This window comes from Kogia breviceps, chromosome 5, assembly GCF_026419965.1.
Source record: "Kogia breviceps isolate mKogBre1 chromosome 5, mKogBre1 haplotype 1, whole genome shotgun sequence".
NCBI classification, from domain to species: domain Eukaryota; kingdom Metazoa; phylum Chordata; class Mammalia; order Artiodactyla; family Physeteridae; genus Kogia; species Kogia breviceps.
Genome location: NC_081314.1, coordinates 15,966,592 through 15,991,121, shown reverse-complemented (window position 1 = coordinate 15,991,121; position 24,530 = coordinate 15,966,592). Strand labels below are relative to the sequence as shown.

Genomic DNA, 24,530 nt, shown 5'->3' with positions numbered 1-24,530 from the left:
AAGTACTACGGGGTGGGTGGCTTAAACAACAGAAATTTATCAAGATCAAGGTGTCAGCTGGGTTGGTTTCTTCTGAGGCCTCTCCTTGGCTTGTAGTTGGCTATCTTCCCCTGTGTCTTCACATGGTCTTCCCTCTGTACTTACCTGGGTCTAAATTTCCTCTTCTTATAAGGTCATCAGTCAGGTTAGATTAGGGCCCACCCTAATGGCCTCATTTTAACTTAATCACCTCTATAAAGACCCTATTTCTAAATACAGTCACATTCTAAGGGACTAGGGGTTAGGACTTCAACATATAAATTTTGGGGAAACACAATTTAGCCCATAATACTAATATATGGATTGACAGTAAAGCTTTGTAAATAGGTTTACATATATATTGGGTAGCAGCCATGGAGACAGTGTTTGGGGCCTGTCTCGCCCAGACCTTGGTTTTCTTGCATGAAAGGGGATTGATGGCTTGTGATGGTGGACAATGTGGACCCAGAGAGCAGGCTTGGACCTATTCACACTCCTTGTTCACTGTTGAGGGAGCCCAGGCTGCCTGTCAGACCTCTGTCGTGACCCCCATGGCAGCCTCAGCCCACGAGGATGGGCCCGTGATACCTCACCAAGTGACAGCCCTTTCTCTCTGCCCCTCCCAGTGTTAGGGAGGCCTCCAGACACTTAGCTGTATGCAAAGGCAACGTTTCTGAAATTGGGGTAAGAATCAGATCCCGCAGGGGCCTTGACACCCCCAATCCCCCAACATCCCCCACCCACAAATGCCACAGAAACCGTTCTGGCTTCTCCTTGGGGAGGGGTCCCCGGAACTACGTGGACATAGCCAACAGGGAGCTCAGCCTGTTGGATGAGACAGAACACAAGACAGTATCTCCTGGTTCTCACCCCATAAACCACACCCCAGGTCTGACCCAGCTGGGTGCAGGGACACAACAGAGGAAGGCGATGGTGTCTCACCTCCCAAGAGGGCAGTCTGGGGCGGGAGGCAGATGCGTAACAGGTGGTTGCCATAGAGGTCTCAGGGAAGCTGGAAACAGGAGTCTGAACAGGGTCCAGTCCAGGGTCAAAGGCCTGGAGGGAAGGGCACCCTACCTGGTTTCCACATCAGATGGTCCCCAGACCACAGCCTCCTGCCTCTTGGCAGGGTCCTGGGAAGGGCCTGGCCTCCGCCTATGTTCTCCAGACCCTTCTGGCAGGCTTGGCTGGCCAGTTTGCAGGGCCAGGGCCTGGATACCCTTTCGGATTGAGGCAGTGGTACCGCAAAGGGCAATCCAAGCAGAAGGGGGCTTGCGAGCACAGCATGGAGGCAGTGTGGTGGCTGGTATCTGAGGGCTACTGTGTGGTTTGGCCTGGCTGGCGTGCGCGGTGTAGGCTGAAGGGACAGGGCCCAAATTGAGGCAGGTCTGATGGAGGTTGGGGCTGATTCTGAAGGCTGAGAGGAGTCTGGGCAAGGTTTTGGAAAGGCCCTGGAACAAGCAGCATGCAGGGAGAAGTGAAGCTGGAGGAAAGAGACCAGTTGAGAAAGTGATTTGAGCCAAGATGGTCATCGTGGAGACTAAGAGCTGAGGGTGAGAGCTGTGCGGAGTGGGACTCCGGGTGCTTGGCGGCCTCTAGAGTGCAGTGAGGGAGGGATCGGGGTCTTGTGCTTTCTGATTTGGGGACCTGGGTGCCCATTACTGGGACTGGGAATCCAGGATGTGGAGCAGGTCTGGGGAAGTTGGTTGTTTGTGTGAACACCTGTGAAGAGCACGCACATAGATGTAAATGTGGGCTTTTGGAGCCGCCTCGTGAAGGTTTCCAAGCCCAAGGATGATATGGAAAATCTGGAACCTACTTGGCTGAATATCCTTCTGGCCCCTCCCTGCCTCCTGAGGACACACACTGTTTATGAAGACAGAGAGACATGGCTTCCGTGTGGTAGGGACAGAGTGACCCTTGTCCACAGTGTCAGAGCACGGTGTCTCTATCTTACACGTGGACCTTTCAGCACACCTTCTTCCTGTTTTGAGAACTGGTGTTCTTGCATGAATGGGGATTGATGGCTTCTGACCTCCTTTGAGAAGGATTTTTACTAATTAACAGATGGCAAACCAGTAGTCAGGGGGTTGAAGAAAAGGTCTTGAGGGATGCGCAGCCATGCAAGTCATCACCCAGCACCCAGTGAGTGAGGGTGGATCCCAGCCCCCCTGCTGCTTGCCCGGCTGTGTGTGCACCTTGCTCTAATTTGCACCAAGTTCCTGTGAGGGGACGGAGGCCAAGGCCAGGCTGAGCCAGAGCCCAGAGGCCATTGCTCTCCCCTGCCAGGCCACGGTGGTCCGTTCTCAATGGAGCTGTTCTTTCCAGCGCCATTAGACTCTCTCAACACTTTGCTCCAAGCTGCTGCCTCCGGGTGATCAGAGAAGTTGCTTTCCCTCCCTGGGTCTCATTGTCCCCCCCTGAAAAAACCTGTTAAAGGAGGTTGTTTCTGGTCCAACTTCAGAGAGACCTGCTCCTCCTCTGGTTCCCGTCCATGGAACATACAGCTCAAGGAAAGGGTTGTTCTGCTTTAGAAGGGGTCACGAGTGTAGATGCTGGAGAGCCCCTTGGCTTGTGGACGTGGCCCGGCCACATGCAGAGAAGGCAGTTCTGTCTTCTGAACAGGGGAGCGGCTGCTGCCTGCTGTTTACATGTGAATGTTCCTTCCACTCAGTTTTTAGATATATTTTTCAAGAAATAAGGAGCCTCTTCGATCAGCCCACCTTGCCAGGGCTGGGGGCCGTGGACAGCACAGTGACAAAACTGGAGCCCTTGATCCCACAGAGCTGGTGACACCCCAGCTCCACCACTCATCTAGCTGTCAGCCTCAAGGCTCAGTTTCTACACGCGTTTGCGATGAGTTGAGTCTGAAAAGTTGCTTCTTGGAAGCCTGGCACGAGTGCGTGCTCAGGGGGGCTGTCACTGTATCCTCCTCCATTTCCCAGGCCTCCTAACTCTCCCTTTTTCTAATATGAAACTCATTACCAAGTGGCCCAGCAGCAAACGTGGCTCCAGGGATGGATGGCTGCCGGGGGCAGCGCCCGTCGGAGACTCCCTCCCGCCTGGCCCTCAGCCCTTCCTGGGGTTCCATTCATGGAATTCCAGCTCTAGCGCTCCAGAAGCTTCCCGTCTGGTCTTCAGAGTCAGTCCTTCGTGCTCTGGGCTCTTCAAGACCCTTCCTGGGGTAACTTCTGCTGCTTGATGCCTCCCCGCCCCCGAGGCCTGGGCCCTGGCTGGAGCTCCGAAGGCTGCCTCCTGGATCTGTGCGCGATCTGCCCTTCTCTGCGCCATGGTTATGGGTTCCTCATCGAGCCTGAGACAGCAGGCAGAGCTGGCCCCTCTGCGGGAATGTCCCCAGTGACTTTGGGGGAGCCACTGGGAGGTGTGAGCTGTGCCCCGATGACCTGTGAAGGCCACCACCCAGCTACACAGAGGAGCAGGGGACTGGGGCCTTGCCTTCCCTTCCGCCTGCTCCCCACACCCCGCCATTCAGAGTTACTTCTCCTGGCGGAGTCCCAAGGATTTTTAAATCTCAGGAAACCTAGAGCTTATAGCCCAGAAGTGTCCCCATGTGCTGGAGGAAAGTGCTTCCCCACTCCCCCTCCTCTATGGCAAGGAGTGAAGAGACAGTTAAGGTGTTTTCTGCCCCAGTGGGAACTGTTAAAGGGACAAAGCCTCGTTCTCTTTATACACCCTGTCACTTCAAGTCCAGGGGATGACACTTGAGTCCCTCGGGCTACAGTGGGAGTCAGGGCTCAGCTCCGGTGTACCCTCTTTCTGTAGGATGCCAGGTGGGACTGAGAAGTCCCATCCCAGTGTGCCCTGGGTCACTAGTCCTTGAAATGCTCACAGTGAAAAGCCAAGGAACTCCTCCAGGACATGGGGTGTTTCAAGAACCCACATTCACCCACTCCATTCTTTTGCCCATACTGTGTTTACTTTTTTTTTTTTAACATCTTTATTGGAGTACAACTGCTTTACAGTGGTATGTTAGTTTCTGCTTTACAACAAAATGAATCAGTTATACATATACATATGTTCCCATATCTCTTCCCTCTTGCGTCTCCCCCCCTCCAACCCTCCCTATCCCACCCCTCTAGGTGGTCACAAAGCACAGAGCTGATCTCCCTGTGCTATGCGGCTGCTTCCCACTAGCTATCTATTTTACATTTGGTAGTGTATATATGTCCCTGCCACTCTCTCACTTCGTCACAGCTTACCCTTCCCCCTCCCCATATCCTCAAGTCCATGCTCTAGTAGGTCTGTGTTTTATTCCCATCATACCCCTAGTCTCTTCATGACATTTTTTTCTTAGATTCCATATATATGTGTTAGCATATGGTATTTGTTTTTCTCCTTCTAACTTACTTCACTCTGTATGACAGACTCCACGTCCATCCACCTCACTACAAATAACTCAGTTTCATTTCTTTTTATGGCTGAGTAATATTCCATTGTATATATGTGCCACATCTTCTTTATCCATTCATCTGTTCATGGACACTTAGGTTGCTTCCATGTCCTGGCTATTGTAAATAGAGCTGCAATGAACATTTTGGTACATGACTCTTTTTGAATTATGGTTTTCTCAGGGTATATGCCCAGTAGTGGGATTGTGGGGTCATATGGTAGTTCTATGTGTAGTTTTTTAAGGAACCTCCATACTGTTCTCCATAGTGGCTGTATCAATTTACATTCCCACCAGCAGTGCAAGAGGGTTCCCTTTTCTCCACACCCTCTCCAGCATGTATTGTTTCTAGATTTTTTGATGATGGCCATTCTGACCAGTGTGAGATGATATCTCATTGTAGTTTTGATTTGTGTTTCTCTAATGATTAATGATGTTGAGCATTCTTTCATGTGTTTGTTGGCAATCTGTATATCTTCTTTGGAGCAATGTCTATTTAGGTCTTCTGCCCATTTTTGGATTGGGTTGTTTGTTTTTTTGTTATTGAGCTGCATGAGTTGCTTATAAATTTTAGAGATTAATCCTTTGTCAGTTGCTTCATTTGCAACTATTTTCTCCCATTCTGAGGGTTGTTTTTTGGTCTTGTTTATGGTATCCTTTGCTGTGCAAAAGCTTTTAAGTTTCGTTAGGTCCCATTTGTTTATTTGTGTTTTTATTTCCATTTCTCTAGGAGGTGGGTCAAAAAGGATCTTGCTGTGATTTATGTCATAGAGTGTTCTGCCTATGTTTTCCTGTAAGAGTTTGATAGCGTCGGGCCTTATATGTAGGTCTTTAACTCATTTTGAGTTTATTTTTGTGTATGGTGTTAGGGAGTGTTCTAATTTCATATTTTTACATGTACCTGTCCAGTTTTCCCAGCACCACTTATTGAAGAGGCTGTCTTTTCTCCACTGTATATTCTTGCCTCCTTTATCAAAGATAAGGTGACCATATGTGTGTGGGTTTATCTCTGGGCTTTCTATCCTGTTCCATTGATCTATATTTCTGTTTTTGTGCCAGTACCATACTGTCTTGATTACTGTAGCTTTGTAGTATAGTCTGAAGTCAGGGAGCCTGATTCCTCCAGCTCCATTTTTCGTTCTCAAGATTGCTTTGGCTATTCGGGGTCTTTTGTGTTTCCATACAAATTGTGAAATTTTTTGTTCTAGTTCTGTGAAAAATGGCAGTGGCAGTTTGATAGGGATTGCATTGAATCTGTAGATTGCTTTAGGCAGTAGAGTCATTTTCACAATGTTGATCCTTCCAATCCAAGAACATGGTATATCTCTCCATCTATTTGTATCATCTTTAATTTCTTTCATCAGTGTCTTATAATTTTCTGCATACAGGTCTTTCGTCTCCTTAGGTAGTTTTATTCCTAGATGTTTTATTCTTTTTGTTGCAATGGTAAATGGGAGTGTTTTCTTAATTTCACTCTCAGATTTTTCATCATTAGTGTATAAGAATGCCAGAGATTTCTGTGCATTAATTTTGTATCCTGCAACTTTACCAAATTCATTGATTAGCTCTAGTAGTTTTCTGGTAGCATCCTTAGTATTCTCTATGTATAGTATCATGTCATCTGCAAACAGTGACAGCTTTACTTCTTCTTTTCCTATTTGGATTCCTTTTATTTCTTTATTTTCTCTGATTGCTGTGGCTAGAACTTCCAAAACTAGTTTGAATAAAAGTGGTGAGAGTGGGCAACCTTGTCTTTTTCCTGATCTTAGTGGAAATGGTTTCAGTTTTTCACCATTGAGGATGATCTTGGCTGTGGGTTTGTCATATATGGCCTTTATTATGTTGAGCAAAGTTCCCTCTATGCCTACTTTCTGCAGTGTTTTTTTTTTTTTATCATAAATGGGTGTTGAATTTTGTCAAAAGCTTTTTCTGCATCTATTGAGATGATCATATGGTTTTTCTCCTTCAGTTTGTTGATATGGTGTATCACATTGATTGATTTGCATATATTGAAGAATCCTTGCATTCTTGGGATAAACCCCACTTGATCATGATGCATGATCTTTTTAATGTGCTGTTGGATTCTGTTTGCTAGTATTTTGTTGAGGATTTTTGCATATATGTTCATCAGTGATATTGGCCTGTAGTTTTCTCTCTTTGTGACGTCTTTGTCTGGTTTTGGTATCAGGGTTATGGTGGCCTCATAGAATGAGTTTGGGAGTGTTCCTCCCTTTGCCATCTTTTGGAAGAGTTTGAGGAGGATAGGTGTTAGCTATTCTCTAAATGTTTGATAGAATTCGCCTGTGAAGCCATCTGGTCCTGGGCTTTTGTTTGTTGGAAGATTTTTAATCACAGTTTCAATTTCAGTGCTTGTGATTAGTCTGTTCATATTTTCTATTTCTTCCTGGTTCAGTCTCGGCAGGGTGTGCATTTCTATGAATTTGTCCATTTCTTCCAGGTTGTCCATTTTATTGGCATACAGTTGCTTGTAGTAATCTCTAATAATCTTTTCTATTTCTGCAGTGTCCGTTGTTATGTCTCCTTTTTCATCTCTAATTCTATTGATTTGAGTCTTCTCCCTTTTTTTCTTGATGAGTCTGGCTAATGGTTTATCAATTTTATTTATCTTCTCAAAGAACCAGCTTTTAGTTTTATTGATCTTTGCTATTGTTTCCTTCATTTCTTTTTCATTTATTTCTGATCTGATCTTTATGATTTCTTTCCTTGTGCTAAATTTGGGGGTTTTTTTGTTCTTCTTTCTCTAATTGCTTTAGGTGCAAAGTTAAGTTGTTTATTCGAGATGTTTCCTGTTTCTTAAGGTAGGATTGTATTGTTATAAACTTCCCTCTTAGAACTGCTTTTGCTGCATCCCATAGGTTTTGGGTCGTCATGTCTCCATGGTCATTTGTTTCTAAGTATTTTTTTATTTCCTCTTTGATTTCTTCAGTGATCACTTCGTTATTAAGTAGTGTATTGTTTAGCCTCCATGTGTTTGTATTTTTTACAGATCTTTTCCTGTAATTGATATCTAGTCTCATAGCATTGTGGTCGGAAAAGATACTTGATACGATTTCAATTTTCTTAAATTTACCAAGGCTAGATTTGTGACCCAAGGTATGAGCAATCCTGGAGAATGTTCCATGAGCACTTGAGAAAAATGTGTATTCTGTTGTGTTTGGATGGAATGTCCTGTAAATATCAATTAAGTCCATCTTGTGTAATGTATCATTTAAAGCTTGTGTTTCCTTATTTATTTTCATTTTGGATGATCTGTCCATTAGTGAAAGTGGGGTGTTAAAGTCCCCTACTATGATTGTGTTACTGTCAATTTCCCCTTTTATGGCTGTTAGTATTTGCCTTATGTATTGAGGTGCGCCTATGTTGGGTGCACAAATATTTACAATTGTTATATCTTCTTCATGGATTGATCCCTTGATCATTATGTAGTGTCCTTCTTTGTCTCTTGTAATAGTTTTTATTTTAAAGTCTATTTTGTCTGATATGAGAATTGCTACTCCAGCTTTCTTCTGATTTCCATTTGCATGGAATATCTTTTTCCATCCCCTCACTTTCAGTCTGTGTGTGTCCCTAGGTCTGAAGTGGGTCTCTTGTAGACAGCATATATATGGGTCTTGTTTTTGTATCCATTCAGCCAGTCTGTGTCTTTTGGTGAGAGCATTTAATCCATTTACATTTAAGGTAATTATCAATATGTATGTTCCTATTACCATTTACTTAATTGTTTTGGGTTTATTCTTGTAGGTCTTTTCCTTCTCTTATGTTTCTTGCCTAGAAAAGTTCCTTTAGCATTTGTTGTAAAGCTGGTTTGGTGGTGCTGAACTCTCTCAGCTTTTGCTTGTCTGTAAAGGTTTTAATTTCTCCATCAAATCTGAATGAGATCCTTGTTCAGTAGAGTAATCTTGGTTGTAGGTTTTTCTCCTTCATCACTTTAAATATGTCCTACCACTGCCTTCTGGCTTGCAGAGTTTCTGCTGAAAGATCAGCTGTTAACCTTATGGGGATTCCCTTGTGTGTTATTTGTTGTTTTTCCCTTGCTTCTTTTAATATGTTTTCTTTGTATTTAATTTTTGATAGTTTGATTAATATGTGTCTTGGCGTGTTTCTCCTTGGGTTTATCCTGTATGGGACTCTCTGCACTTCCTGGACTTGTTTGACTATTTCCTTTCCCATATTAGGGAAGTTTTCAACTATAATCTCTTCAAATATTTTCTCAGTCCCTTTTTTTTTCTCTTCTTCTTCTGGGACCCGTATAACTTGAATGTTGGTGCTTTTAATGTTGTCCCAGAGGTCTCTGAGACTGTCCTCAGTTCTTTTCATTCTTTTTTCTTTCTTCTGCTCTGCTGTAGTTATTTCCACTATTTTATCTTCCAGGTCACTTATCCGTTCTTCTGCCTCAGTTATTCTGCTATTGATCCCATCTAGAGTATTTTTCATTTCATTTCTTGTGTTGCTCATCGTTGCTTGCTTCCTCTTTATTTCTTCTAGGTCCTTGTTAAATGTTTCTTGCATTTTGTCTATTCTATTTCCAAGATTTAGGATCATCTTTACTGTCATTATTCTGAATTCTTTTTTAGGTAGACTGCCTATTTCCTCTTCATTTGTTAGGTCTGGTGGGTTTTTACCTTGTTCCTTCATCTGCTGTGTGTTTTTCTGTCTTTTCATTTTGCTTACTGTGTTTGGGGTCTCCTTTTTGCAGGCTGCAGGTTCGTAGTTCCTGTTGTTTTTCGGTGTCTGTCCCCAGTGGCTAAGGTTGGTTCAGTGGGTTGAGTAGGTTTCCTGGTTGGGAGGACTAGTGCCTATGTTCTGGTGGATGAGGCTGGATCTTGTCTTTTTGGTGGGCAGGTCCACATCTGGTGGTGTGTTTTGGGATGGCGGTAGCCTTATTATGATTTTAGGCAGTCTTTCTGCTAATGATTGGGGCTGTAGTCCTGTCTTGCTATTTGTTGGCCATAGGGTGTCCAGCACTGTAGGTTGCTGGTCGTTGAGTGAAGCTGGGTCTTGGTGTTGAGATGGAGATCTCTGGGAGATTTTTGCTGTTTGATATTATGTGGAGCTGGGAGGTCTCTTGGGGACCAGTGTCCTGAAGTTGGTTCTCCCACCTCAGAGACACAGCCCTGACCCCTGGCTGGAGCACCAAGAGCCTTTAATCCACACGGCTCAGAATAAAAGGGAGAAAAAATAGAAAGGAAAGAAAGAAAGGAAGGAAGGAGAGAAGGAAGAAAGGAAGCAAGAAAGGAAGGAAGGAAGAGATGAAGAAAGGAAGGAAGAAATGAAGGAAGGAAGGAACAAAGCAAAAATGGAAGGAAGGAAGAACAGAAGGAAGGAAGGAAGGCAGGAAGAATGGAAGGAAGAAAGGAGGGAAGAAAGAAGAAAGAAAGGAGATAAAATAAAGTAGGATAAAATAAAGTTATTAAAATAAAAAATAATTAAGAAAAAAAAATTTTTTTTAATGGGACCGTCAGAACCCTAGGACAAATGGTGAAAGCCAAGCTATATAGACAAAATCTCACACAGCAGCACACACATACACACTCACAAAAAGAGAAAAAGGGGAAAATACTATATCTTGCTCCCAAAGTCCACCTCCTCAACTTGGGATGATTCGCTGTCTATTCAGGTTTTCCACAGATGCAGGGCACTTCAAGCTGACTGTGGAGCTTTAATCCGCTGTTTCTGAGGCTGCTGGGAGAGACCTCCCCCTCTCCTCTTTGTTCGCACAGCTCCCGGGGTTCAGCTTTGGACTTGGCACCCCCTCTGTGTGTAGGTCGTCCGAGGGCGTCTGCCCTTCGCTCAGACAGGACGGGGTTAAAGGAGCAGCTGATTCGGGGGCTCCGGCTCACTCAGCCCGGGGGGTGGGAGGGGCACGGATGCGGGGCGACCTTCTGCCGCCGCGATGCTGCACCGGCCCGAGGCGCGCCGCGCGTTCTCCCGGGGAAGCTGTCCCTGGATCACGGGACCCCGGCAGTGGCGGGCTGCACAGGCTCCTGGGAGGGGAGGTGTGGACAGTGACCTGTGCTCGCACACAGGCTTCTAGGAGGTGGCAGCAACAGCCCTAGCGTCCCACGCCCGTCTCTGGTGTCCGTGCCGACAGCCGTGGCTCGTGCCCGTTTCTGTGTTTACTTTTTAAAGTAACTGGTTAAAAATCTCATTTTTCCGGTTATAAAAGTGCAAATATTCCCATATTAGAAAATGTGGAAATTGTCTACAAGTAAATATTAGAGTAAGCATTTACATTCCCGCCACCCAGAGATACACCTTATGTTTGGGTGCACTTCCTTTGTATAAAAGGTCTATGAGAAGTTTTTTGAAAACTTGTACCTTTGAAAAAGTTTTTGTTTTTATGTCCTTAACATTGTCTTACAAACTTTCTTCAAAAACATTCTTAAGGATTATGACATCTTTAATACGAACAGACCAGAAGTTGCCTGACCATTTCTCTAACATCACTGTTTTGGTTATGTCCCAGTTTGCCCTGTTTCTGTGGCAGGCCGAGGTGGGTGGTGTTTCCTCTATCTGTCTGGACTTTCTCCCTTGATCTGTCAGTCTGACTCCCTTGACTCCTCCTTCAAGTCCAAGCTCAGGCACCCGCACTGGGACCCTTCTCTCACACCAACTCCACTTCCCGTGTTGATTTGCACTTACCTATTTTTATGTCCAACTTTTCCTCCAGATCGAATGTTCTTTTCAGGTGTGTTTCTTGTTCCTGTCTGTACACTCAGGTCCTCGCTCTTTGCCCAGTTCATATAGGCATTCAATACAAATTTGTAGGGCTTCCCTGGTGGCGCAGTAGTTAAGAATCCGCCTGCCAATACGGGGGACACGGGTTCGAGCCCTGGTCCGGGAAGATCCCACATGCCGTGGAGCCACTAAGCACGTGCGCCACAACTACTGAACCTGCGCTCTAGAGCCCACGAGCCACAACTACTGAGCCCACGCGCCACATCTACTGAAGCCCGTGTGCCTAGAGCCCGTGCTCCGCAACAAGGGAAGCCATTGCAATGAGAAGCCCGCGAACCGCAACGTAGAGTAGCCCCCACTCGCCGCAACTAGAGGAAGCCTGTGCGCAGCAACGAAGACCTAACACAGCCAAAAATAATAAATAAATAAATATAAAACAAATTTATTTAAAAAAAAATCTGTGGCATGAATGCCGCAGTGAACATCTGCAATGTAAATCTCAGTCCCTGTTTCTCCAGTTCTTTACACAGATTACACATTAAACCGACCTGTCAAAACTTAAGGACTTTAAAGGTCCTCATTCCTACCTCACCTTGGCTTATCAGCATGGAGGAGGAGGCGGAAGAAGATGATGATGTTTGGCCTTTTACCAGTTTTATAAGTAAGAGGATACATTTTTTACCCTTCAGGCTGTACCAGACCTAACTGGATCACTGAACTCTCGGGCGATTTAGGATTACACTCAGGTCTCCTCGAAACGAGTCTGCAGGTAGCTCAGGGCAGTCTGTCTCTGCTCCGAGCCCTTATTCCTCAGCAAGGGTGACGGGCTCCTGGCACCCGCATTCTCCTCAGCGATGACTCTCTTCGGAGTTTTATCTGCTCTGTCATCCGCTGGGTCCAGCCGACTTAGGCCAGTTCTCAGGCTGGGTGTGCTGTTAAGGAATCTATGGATTCTAGAACAGTGCTAGACAGAATTCCAATTCCAACAATTGGAAACAATTCCAATTGTTTCCCTCAAGGCACTTTTAGCAGGGTGATGTTAAGCAGAGTAGGGCAGATTTAGAAGCAGTTTTCATGGTTAAATGTCTACCTCCCAAGAACAGAGAAGAAAAGGGATGAAAGTCAGTGCTTCATCAGGAGAGAAGTGAATGAAATGAGGGGCCGTTTTCTGGTAGAGGAGAAACCACTGCAGAGGCACCCACAGCGAGCCGGGCCTGTCTCAGGAGGACGACAGCCCAGCGCGGCCTCCTCGTATCCCACCCCCATCGCTGCGGGACACTCAGAAAAGGGTCTTCTCTCTTCTTTGCGGGTGGGGAGGGCGTCGGCAACATCAGCTGAGTCAGCAGGAGTGCGTGTATAAGAATGCCCTTTGGGCTTTTTTTGCGACGGGTTTGCCGCCAGGACACAGGTGTCGTGAAAACCGCCGCTAAACCTCAGCAAAAATGGGAAAGGAGAAGGCCCTCATCGACATCGGTGTCATCGGACGCGTAGATTCGGAGAAGTCCACCACTCCTGGCCATCTGATCTACACATGCGGTGGCCTCGACGAGAGAACCGTTGAAAAGTTCGAGAAAGAGGCTGCCGAGATGGGCAAGGGCTCCTTCAAGTATGCCTGGGTCTTGGACAAACTGAAAGCTGAACGCGGGCGTGGTTATCACCACTGATATCTCCCTATGGAAATTCGAGACCAGCAGGTACCATGTGACCATCACTGATGCCCCAGGACACAGAGACTTCATCAAAAACAGGTTGAGAGTCCGCCTGCCGATGCAGGGGACGCGGGTTCGTGCCCCGGTCCGGGAAGATCCCACGTGCCGCGGAGCGGCTGGGCCCGTGAGCCATGGCCGCTGAGCCTGCGCGTCCGGAGCCTGTGCCCCGCAACGGGAGAGGCCGCAGCAGTGAGAGGCCCGCGTACCGCAGAACAAAACAAAACAAAAACATGATTATAGGCACATCCCAGGCTGATTGTGCTGTCCTGATTGTCGCTGCTGGCGTTGGTGGATTTGAAGCAGGTATTTCCAAGAATGGGCAGACCCGAGAGCGTGCCCTTCTGGCCTACACTCTGGGTGTGAAACAACGCATTTGCTGGAGTGAACAAAATGGATTCCACCGGGCCACCCTACAGCCAGAGAGAGACGAGGAAATTGTGAAGGAAGTCAGCACCTGCATTAAGAAAATTGGCCACAACCCCGACACAGTAGCACGTGTGCCAGTTTCTGGCTGGAATGGTGACAACGTGCTGGAGCCGGGGGCTAACATGCCGCGGTTCAGGGGATGGAGAGTCACCCGTAACGACGGCAACGCCAGTGGAACCAGCCACACTGCTTGAAGCTCTGGATCGCATCCTGCCGCCAACTCGCCCAACGGACAAGCCCTTGCGTTTGCCCCTCCGGGACGTCTACAAAATTGGTGGTATTGGCACTGTCCCTGTGGGTCGAGTGGAGACGGGTGTTCTCAAACCTGGCCTGGTGGTCACCTTTGCTCCAGTCAACGTGACGACTGAAGTGAAGTCTGTCGAAACGCACCATGAAGCTTTCAATGAAGCCCTTCCTGGGGACAGTGTGGGCTTCAGTGTCAAGAAAGTGTCCGTCAGAGATGTTCATCGTGGCAATGTGGCCGGTGAGAGCCAAACTGACCCACCGACGGAAGCAGCTGGCTTCACAGCTCAGATGATTATCTTGAACCATCCAGGCCAAAGCGGTGCCGGCTGTGCACCTGTGCTGGATTGTCACACAGCTCACGCTGCTTGCAAGTTTGCTGAGCTGAAGGAGAAGATTGATTGTCGTTCTGGGAAAAAGCTGGAAGATGGCCCCAAATTCTTGAAATCTGGTGATGCTGCCATCGTTGATATGGTTCCTGGCAAACCCATGTGTGTTGAGAGCTTCTCTGACTGTCCTGCTCTGGGCCTTTCTGCTGTTGGTGGCATGAGACGGACGGCTGCCGCGGGTGTCATCAAAGCAGTGGACAAGAAGGCAGGTCACCAAGTCTGCCCAGAAATCTCAGAAGGCTAAGTGAATGTCATCCCCAATACCTGCCAGCCCAGTCTTTATCGGTGGTGGAAGAACGGCCCCAGAACTGTTTGTCTCAATTGGCCATTTAAGTTTAATAGCAAAAGACCGGTTAATGATAACAGTGCACCGTAAAACCTTCCCAAGGAAAGGAGAATGTTTTGTGGACCGTTTGTTTTGTGTGTGGCAGTTTTAAGTTATTAGTTTTAAAACTCAGTACTTTTTAGTGGAAACAACTTGACCAAAAATCTGTCACAGAATTTGAGACCCATTAAAAAAGTTTAATGAGAAAAAAAAAAAAAAAAAAAGAATGCCCTTTGGGGGACTTCGTGGTGGTCCAGTGGTTAAGACTCTGCGCTTCCAGTGCAGGAGGTGCTGGTTCGATCCCAGGTCTGGGAGCTAGGATCCCACATGCCTCATTGTTAAAAATCCAACACATAAAACAGAAGCAATATTGTAACAAATTCAATAAAGACTTCAAAAATGGTCCACATCAAAAAAAAATCTTAAAAAAAAAAAAAGCCCTTTGGAGCAGAGGCGTTAGGCTTTCTTTTTTTTTTTTTTTTTTCCTAGCAAAGAGGGTGTGTACCTGGGTCTGTGTACATGTGATTCTGTGGATGGGTCTGTAGTTCTGCGTGTGTGTGCGTCTATGTGTGTACATGTGTCTTTGTGTGTCTGTGTATATCTTGGTGTGTATGTCTGCATGTGTGTGTCCAGCCACCTCTGTATGTCTGTGTGTCTCTCTGTGTCCGTACACACCTGCTTCCACGGGAGGAGCCCCCGTCCCTGTGCGAGGGAGCCAGCAGGAGTCACCTAGTAACAGGCAAGCTCTGTAAGTGAAGCTCTCCAACCCCCTGCCTCCTGAGAGCGTCTGGTGGCCAGAAGCTCCTGTCCAGGCCTCTCAAACCCCAGCCCATCTGTGGACCCCACCCCCCCAATGGGATGCAGCCATCACTCTGGCTCCATTTCCTCGACTGCTGCGGAATAATTTTTCCTAAAGAGTTTAAGAAATAAAGCACGTGACCACCTAAAGGGAAGCACCGATGTGGGCCATTTTGGTGGCCTCTGCTAGTCTGGAATTCTTAGACTCGGTTCGATTTCCAGTCTTTCCCTCCTCTCTAAGCTGTCGTTACCACCACTCTCTTGACAATGTCTAAAAACGCCGTCATTAAATTATTAGCCCACTCTGCCTGGAAGGCTTTGGCCCAAGTGCGCGAAATGCAGCATGACTGTGTTAGTTTAGCCTTCCATGCGGGCTGAGGCCCCTTCTTGCGGAAACTTCCCCGAGGGCTCCTGCAGGCGGAATAGCAAGCATCTGAGATCCTGGTGACTTGACCACGGCCTGACAACTTTCAAATTTTCCAGGCCTGCTTTGGGGAAATGCTCATACCTGTACTACGTCCGTCAGAGGAGTGTTCATGTTTCTATGGAGGCGAACCTTCAAGAGCTCTGTCTCCATTTAGAAGTAGATTTTTGTCCATTATCTCCTTGGCTGTAGATCCTATGGGCAGCACAGTAATGAGGAGCTTCACTCCTCTCAGCCAGGAGAAACCTGAGGCTGCAGCAAGGGAGGGAGGACACCTTCTAGGGGCAAGGGCAGTGCCTCAAGCGAGGCAGAATTGTGATACTGTGTTTTTCACCTGTTAGCTTTTGCCTCCCTTGCTCTTTGTGGTCCAAAAGATTTGTAAAAGAATTGAGGGCCATAGGCTGCTGGTAGGAATTTGATCTTCTCCTAGGAGTGACAGCTGGAAACACAGGCTGTGACTCTCTAGCCCTGGTCAGGAACCCCAGGGAGCAGAAAAGCCACCTAGTTCCAGGGCTGGAACAGGTCCTCTAGCCTGGGGGGGCCCTGTGTGCTCATCCTCCGCCACCAGGATCAGGACAAGCTGGCGAGCTTGTTAAAGATGCAAGTTTCCAGGCCCCAACCAAGAATCCACATTATCACCAGCTCTCCAGGTGGTGTTTTTATACGGAAAAGTTTGAGAATCGCTCAAACTCAAGAGTCTAGCCCTTTGCGTTGTCTGGTGGTGTGAGTGTCTCTCTTCCTAGCTGGTCCCAAAGACTCCTGGCTACCCCCAGCCTCATGGGAATTGGTACAAAAGTGACTTTAGGACTCTGTCTGAGAGTGAGCCGTGTGGATTCTTTTTCTGCCTTCCCTTTGTTTACCTGGCAAGGGAAAGTCACAGAGGCTCTGACTGGGCCGCTTTGCCCCACCTCACTGTGGAGCTCCTGCGTTGGGCAGTTTCCCATGGAGCGTCGCAGGCATTCGGCCCAGCCTATCTGTAGCTCATTATCTGGGGGCACAGATCTCTCAGCCGATCAGCGGAGGCCAGAGAAACAAGAATCTACGTGGTCCCTCCCCCTCCTCCTCCACCACTTTCGCCGTGTTATCCTCTTCCCATCTTCTGTTCCGCCTTCTCAGTGGTCTCCCAAAGTACACAGCAGCAAGCAGTAGGAGACCCACGGAATTTGCCGGGCTTTGGGTCAGACAGAACTGGACACACAGCCCACGTGATCTTGTTCTTGGCATGTACCCGAGGTCAGAAGTGTCAGTGTTCGTACCTCTGACGTCTGTACAACTTCCATCAAGAATCACCATCTCTGGAGCATTTACTCTAAGTCAGGAAGGGTACTGAACACCTTACAAGCATTGTTTTATTTAGTTTTCTCAGGAACTTTGTGAAGTTGGTAGTATTGTACCCGTCTTGTGGTTGAGAAAACTGAGGTTTAAAGCGATGGAATTGTAAATGCAAAAGGGATAGGTTAGAAAAACACTGAGAAATGGACTTCAAATGTTGACATTTCTGATGGCTTAAGGGGAGGGGAAACATGAGAAAAAGATTTGAAGGCTGGGCTCAGGTGAGAAAATCTGAGTTCTGGTCTCCTGATTGATCTTGGCAAGTGCTAGTCTCTGAGCCTCTCCTCATATGTAAAACGGGGATAATTGCATCTTTGCTGTTCACTTTATACAGCATGAGGAGGATCAAATGAAAGTGTCTGTGGAACCCTTAGCTAGAAAGCATGGCCTACCGGTGAAGGCTCAGGTCCCATGAGGGCAATCCTCTGTCCAATTAGACTTTCTGTAAGAGAGGAAAACAATGGTATGTAATGTTTTCTTAGGAGGAGTTAGTGGTGGAGTGGAAACGCACAGACAGACCTAGATCTGGGTCACAGCCGTAGCACTCCACAGCTGGTGATTCCAAGTAACCTCTCAGCCTTAGTTTCCTTATCTGGAACATGGGTCTAATAAGGGATTAAGATGAGTATTAAACAACATGAGAAAACATGAACTCAAAAAGGCTGAAAATAAGATGAAAAAAATTCAACTGGGTAACTTGGAAGCAAAAGAAAGCTGTAGTAGCAACTTTCATCTTAGACAAGATAGACTGTAACTCGGATATATCTTTAAGACAAAGAAAGATGTTATATGATCATAAAAGGAGCCATAATCATCATGGCCATATATGTACTGCATAATATAAACCTGAAATATAAACCAACAGCTAACAGAACTGCATAGAGAAGTAGATAAATCAGCAGTTTGGCTTGAAATTTTTCATATATCCCTCTTTGAACATGGAAAATCAAGAAATTATACGCCTGTCTCACCTGCTATAAAAAAAATTCCAGACAGATTTTAAATGCGAAAACGAAAGCACAAAACCAGTAGGTAAAAACAGAATAACTGTGAGAATTTGGAGTAGGGAAAGGTCCAGATTATAATGGGAGAACAGACTCATTTGTCTTCATGGAATGGAGGAAGCACTGGGTGTGAGCAGTTGCTCCATGAATGTCAGCCTGTCTCATTTCCTCCCCTGGTCCAGAACGGACTCGGGGGCAGTCACACAGAAGGTGGCCCGGTTCTTGTGTTGGTTCCCTGGGGAGGGATGACATGACTGAGATTCGGACCCAGGGAGGCCCTACAGGTGCCTAAGGCAGAATAAGCTGTCTTGATGGTCTCTTATTTTCTTTGTCTGAATCGCTGCTCTGGTCAGGGGTTCAGACTCACTCTCTGGGGGAATCCCTTAGACAGGAGCCTCAAATACAGGCATGGGTGGCCAGGAGAGACCATGACCACGTCTGCAGAGTGGGCCCCGGGCATTCCGTTGCTGTCCTCAATGTCAGGGTGAGTGTGGGTCACTCTAATGCAGGGTTGGGCAGGTGACTGGTACCTCACATCAACCCTGACTGAACTTCAGGATCACGCCAGGAACTTGTTAAAAATAAATTGGAAGGCCCCGCCTAGGTACGCCCTGATTCAGTTGGCGTGCAGCAGTGCAGGAATCTCCGTCTGACTAGATCCCAAGTGTGGGCAAAGGTTGGACCCACCACGCTGGATCACCTTTCCAGGGTTCAGCAGGTCAGAGCTTCTCAGCTTCCAGGGGTGAGAATCACCTGGACGGGGGTGCAGGACATCGGAAGGCGTATGCACGTAGGGTATGCGGGGTCGGGATGGGAAGCGCAGTGTTAGGATGGCAGGAAGGGTGTGAGGGGTCCAGCCAGTAGGCTTGGGCCCAAGAGGAGCGGAGGCGCCAGTGACAGCCCCACCCTAACCAAACTCTCCCCTTTGTGGCGGTCCCCCTCCCCCTGCCTTGTTGCTGATCCTGTACTGGAATAGCCTGTTAATTGCATGTTTCCTTCACCAGCCTGAGAGCTCCTGAGGACAAGAACCTTGCATTCATTCATTCATACATTCATTCATTCCACAAATAGTTATGAAGACATTCATACACCAGGGACAGCCGCTAACAGGAAGCGCGGCTGAGTCAGCCCACCAGAGCTTGCGGTCTGGTAAGGAGGCAGGTGGAAGACCAAGTAGCTCTCATAAGGTGTGTTGGAAGCTGTGATGGAGAAGCAGCAACACATACTGGGGACACCTAGCCCCAGCTTGAGCGATCTGGAAAGGCTGCCTGGAAGAAGGGACGTCTAAGAGGGTGGTGAATGGAGCAATCAAAGGGGAAGAAAGAGGTGTGTTTCGGGCCCACGTGCAGGAGTTTTTACTTTAGTGCTGGGCAGCGAGTGAAATAGAGGGCATTGGAAGGGGCTCACCCTACACTTGGCTGGTACCCAGCTTGGGACCTGAGCCAGGGCAGCTGCAGGGCATGTGTGGTGGTGAACTGGCCGGGCTGACCCTGGCTCCTGGCACCCTCCTCCCCCGACGATTCCCTTCTGTTCCTGGGCTGGGCTGGCCCCCCTTCTGGGAACCAGGCAGTATTTTTCTGGCAGCACCTGGGAATATTAGACGCTTCTCCAAGTTGGTGTGGGCCACTGCCCAGAGGTGGGGAAACGGAGGCTGGGAGAATGGCGTGACGTCCCCGGAGTCTCAGAAACACTGAGCTCCTCTGAACTGTCAAGGCTGTTGAAAACTACTCCTGAGAGAATGAAATCTCTCTCCGTCTCCTCTGGGCGAGTGGCCTAGGCCTAGGTCTGCGTTTGGGCCCTCGGGGCATCCCCTTGGCAGCGCTGCACCAGGTGCGTGAGCTGCATGGACGCGTTTATTCAGTCCCTGGACGGTGCGTCTTCCGAGCCCCCAGGTGGGAAGGGCAGGCCCTTTCTCCACCTTCGGAGGTGCCAGGCCCACCGTGAATCTGATCCGGAGTCGGCCGCGTCCTCCGGGGACTCGCGGCAGGGTGACAGTGATGGCCCTCCCTTCCGTTTTACTGATCCGTGTTCTGTGCCAGGCACCCAGACGCTCGTACTCTGTCCATCCTAGAAAGCCCTGGTGGTGGTGCAGGGGTGGCCCTCACGGGGGGTGGGTAGTGCACTCAGTAGACGTATTCCGAGACTGAGACTTGTGGGGAGGGGGTTCAGCACCCTCAGAATCAGGTTAGGCAACAGGATTGTCAATTCCCCTCAGGGACCTCCCCCCACCCACCCACCCAAGGGATGTGGCAGGACTCACCCAGCAGGCCCTAGAGGGAGCTGTGCTGTGACCATAGGATCTGGCCCAGGGGTCTCCCTGCAGGGGACGGGGGGGGCTTGAGGGGGGCCCCGAAAGCCGACGAGGGGCACGTCCACTCCCCAGTTGCCCCTGGAAACAACATGGGGCCCTTTTTGGCCTTTTATATTGGCACCAGTTACCTCTGGAGTCAGCACAATATATTAAGTGAAAAAAAGCAGCCTGCAAAAAAGCACTGTGACCTCAATTTCTGTGAAAACTACACATACTTGTTTCTGGAAAAGACTGGAAGGAAATGCATCAACCTGGTAATGACAGTTATCACCGGGTGGCATTCTCTCATAAAATATTTTCCCTTTCGTTTAGCTGTATTTGGTAATTTTTTTCTACAGGGGCTATGGTTACTTGTGTCATTAAAGGGAATAAGAGGGACAGAATCTGCAAGAAGCAAACTCGGGTGTCACCCTGGGGAAGGCCCGGGTTGGGGTCCTGTACTTCCACTGGGAAGGTGGGCGAGGGGAGGGCAGAGGGTCGCTGCGGAACTGCCACTCTGTGCCTCCTGAGCCAGGAGCTGGCGGCCAAGGTCAGGTCAGTGTCAGGCCGCACGTGGGCGCCTTCGGGCTGGTCCCACCGCCGCCTGGCCACCTGCTGCAGTCCTTGAGGGTGGGGCGGCTTCCAGTTTCCAGGCCAGGTCAGTGCAGCTCTGTGCTTGGGAGTGGGAACCCACCTGGTTCCGCAGGGCGGGCAGGTCTCAAGTCTAACTTCCCCTCCGGGCTTCTGTTCCCTAGATCCACTTCCCGGACGTGGAGCGGGTCGAGTGGGCCAACAAGGTAAGGCCAGGGCGGGCCCGGGGGCACCGGCCTCACTCCAGGCTTCGTCCTCCCCTGCAGCCCTGGCTGAGTCACCCGAAGCCTGGACGGGGCGGGCCGCGCGTGGACAAGGCGGTCCTTGTGGGAGCCCTGCCCAGGGAGGGGCACAGAGGGCCCTTAGTCGCTGGGGTGGGGGCCTTCTGTCTGTCGCTTGCTGTTCCCAGCCTCCGGGTTCTTCTCATCACCAATGACTTTCTTTTCTGAAAAGAAAATATTTTTTATTGCGAAATTCATGCATGGCCGCAGCAGAAAACTTAAAAGTACAGAGAAGCACAGAGCAAAATGCAGGCCTCCAGTGGCCCACCAGGCCGAGATCAGCGCATCCTGGGGAGAGGAAGGCAGTGATTCGGGATTTGACAGCAGCTCCTAATTACCGAAGCACCCTGGTGATTAGGGAACCAGGGTTTCGCCTGGTTCCCAGCCCGGATCTGGCAGCACTGGCTGTGCAACCTGAAGCAGTTGCCTGATGTCTCAGAGCTGGTCCCCTCCTTTGTGCAATGGGAATAATGATGGTCCCTGCCTCATGGGGTTGTTGTGAGTATTAATGAGGTAATCAAAACACCACAATGCCTGGCTCATCGAGGCCTGAGAGGGATAGGGGCGTTAAACCCTGAAACTGCACTTCCTTTAGGCTCCTCTGATTAGGGTTTTTATTTTTTATTTTTTTTTGCGGTACGCGGGCCTCTCACTGTTGCGGCCTCTCCCGTTGCGGAGCACAGGCTCGGGACGCGCAGGCCTAGCGGCCATGGCTCACGGGCTCAGTTGCTCCGCGGCATGTGGGATCTTCCCGGACCAGGGCACGAACCCGCGTCTCCTGCATCGGCAGGCGGACTCCCAACCACTGCGCCACCAGGGAAGCCCTGATTAGGGTTTTTAAACAGGGAGCTGCATCTTTTTTTTGTTTTTTGTTTTTCGGGGTTTTTTTGTGGTACGCAGGCCTCTCACTGTTGTGGCCTCTCCCGTTGCGGAGCACAGGCTCCGGACGCGCAGGCTCAGCGGCCATGGCTCACGGGCCCAGCCGCTCCGCGGCATGTGGGATCTTCCCGGACCGGGGCACGAACCCGTGTCTCCTGCATTGGCAGGTGGATTCTCAACCACTGCGCCACCAGGGAAGCCCGGGAGCTGCATCTTTAAACTAAGGCCTAAGTCCCAGAGATGGAAGAGGCCTTTGCCCCAAACAGAACATACAGGCTGCTCTCCTCCCTCCCCTCCCCCTCCCCGCTGCTTACCCCTCTCTGCTCACCTTCTTCTGCCACCAGGTTCCATCTCTCCACCACTTTCCCTCTGCCCAGGTCCTACACTTGGTTCCCAGCACCGTGAATCATCCTGCTGCTGAAATCATCTACAGGCAGCCTTTGCCGATTGCTAGAAAAAAAACTAAATCCACAGGAAACAATTTAAATTTCTCTTCTGTGGCTTTTTTTGTTTTTTTTCTTTTCTTTTCTTCTTAAACCTCCGGCACCTGCTACTTCTTGTTTACACCACAGTGCTGTTCGGGTAGCTTATGTTTTAGCACAGAACTAAAGGGCCTCATCATATTAAGTTCAGTGAGTGACTATTTCATGGTGGCCTGCAAAATGGCAGCAAGTCTTGAGACGTAACTGTAAGAGTGGAAACGACGGCTGTAGTTATCCGATGTCTGATGGACAGATTCACGGACAGGTGGGTAGGTGGGATAGGGGGTCAGGCAGGCAGGAGGGTGCTGCAGCATAAGGGCCACCCCTGGGCAGCCACGGGTCTGGGGCAGGGGGCATAGCCCTGATCACCACAGGCCCCTTCCTGTCCTCCCAGATCATCTCCCAGATCTGGCCCTACCTAAGCATGATCATGGAAAACAAGTTCCGGGAGAAACTCGAGCCCAAGATCCAGGAGAAGAACGTGCACCTGAGGACCTTCACCTTCACCAAGCTCTACTTCGGACAGAAGGTCAGTGCTGTCTCGGGCAGGGCAGCCGGGCCTACGGTGCAGGCTCTTCCCCAGCCCCTGTCAGGGGTCACTCACAAGGGGCCCATTCCCCACCAGCACTTCCCAGCCTCTCAGCCTCAGGATAAACCCCTCAGCCCCTAGTCCTATCACCACCAGCTCTGCAGGTTCTGGGGAAGCCTGGCTCAGAGAAAAGGAAAAGGAGAGGTGGGAAATAATTCCACCCTTCTTAAGCAAAATTTGGGGAACATGCCACGTGGTGGTGGAAGCCAGCCTGACACAAAGACATACGAGTCACGCTTCCTAACCTCAGCATCAGCTGGGGAGAACTCACCATCGTGGAGTGGGGTACTCAGTGCCTCAAAGCGGCGACTAATTCTCTACCGGTTGGTTGATGCTGGCCATCCGTGTTACAAGCCCAGGCTAGCTCTGTGAAGATACTTGGTGACCCAGGATAAGAGTGTGTGGGTTGAACACACTAATGTCATGTCCCTATTCTAGGCTGCATTTCCTATTCTAGCCTCTTGTCCCTCTGGCGTAAAAGTCTTATTTTGATCGTCAGAAAATGCAAACCCCAGGCAGAGCCGCTGTGAGCTCCATCACCCCATAAATCAGAGGCACTGGCATCTTGGTCAGCTCCAGAAGAAGCAGATATAGGGGGCAGGCCGGCCTGATGAGAGCTGTCGGCTCTCAGCCCCAGGGCGTGTGCCCCGCTAGCCTCCCGAGTGGGGGCGGATCAGGCTTACCTGAGCCCTGGAGGTTCTGGCTGAAGCCACTCAGACTCTGCCAGGACTCGCTTGTCCCAGCATCTGTTGGCTCATGTGTTCTTTCCCTGTTTCACTCACGTATGACTTCCTGAGCACGGCCGTGTGCGAGGCACTGTAGACAGAGATGGTGTGGCTGTGCCCCTGCCTTCAGGAAAGGTCCCTGTCCTGTCGTGGAGACAGACGTATAAACTGGTGGGTGACGGACACGGACATGGCAGTGCGTGCACGACGTGGAGGAACGCGTGGCTTCGGCAGTGGAGGGGCGTGCGAGTGTGGTAGTCAGGGAGGACTTCCGGGAGGGGTGATGTCTGAGTTGGCGTTTGAAGAACTCAGCAGGCAAAGAGTCAGGAAGCTTGCGGACCGCTGTGTTCATAGCAGAGCCTGCCCGGCCAGGCTGCTTGTTGGGTGGTGAGGCCTGTGGGACAGCAGGCCCTTGCTGGTGGCAGAAGCGGGCGGGCCGCAGTGAGCGGTCCTGAAGCGAGATCTTAGTTCCCCGCCCAGGAACTGGACCTGGGGAGCCTGGATGAAAACCAGGAATCTTAAGCACTAGACCATCAGGGGCTGGAGGCTAGAAGCAAAGTGGCCCTGACTCTTGCCCCCGTTTGAAAGCAAGTGTTAGACCTGAACGGTCTCTGAGGGGTCCCAGCTCGCCCAAGAACCGCCAAGAGTCGAGAGTCGCTGCAACACGCAAGAGGTTTATTAGGAGCCGGTGCACCGGGGTTTTTTGGTCCTCACGCAGGAGGCCGAAGAGGAACCCCCCCAAGTGGAATTATATACATTTTATAGTTTTTATTATGTAAAGTGTGGATATATCAAGGGTTTTTTCCTCATTGGTTTGTTTGTTCCTGGACCGGAGTGGGGACTTGGCTCTAGTTCCTTGATTGGTTAGCTGTTGGATGCCTGCTTTACATTTACCGGAGTGGGGGTCTTGGCTCTAGT

At 49.3% G+C, this 24,530-nt stretch overlaps 1 protein-coding gene and 1 pseudogene across 4 annotated transcripts in view; both read left to right on the top strand.

The window, feature by feature from the left end:
• Nucleotides 1–24,530, top strand: part of ESYT3 (extended synaptotagmin 3) — a 61,691-nt gene that overhangs the window by 1,835 nt on the left and 35,326 nt on the right. For all 4 annotated transcript variants that reach the window (XM_059065165.2, XM_067033702.1, XM_067033700.1 and 1 more), the window contains exons 2-3: nucleotides 20,821–20,862; nucleotides 22,693–22,827. In XM_059065165.2, coding sequence (XP_058921148.1) covers nucleotides 20,821–20,862; nucleotides 22,693–22,827 — 177 coding nt within the window. The remainder of the gene's footprint in view (nucleotides 1–20,820; nucleotides 20,863–22,692; nucleotides 22,828–24,530) is intronic.
• LOC131757550 (elongation factor 1-alpha 1-like) lies at nucleotides 12,507–14,140 on the top strand (annotated as a pseudogene).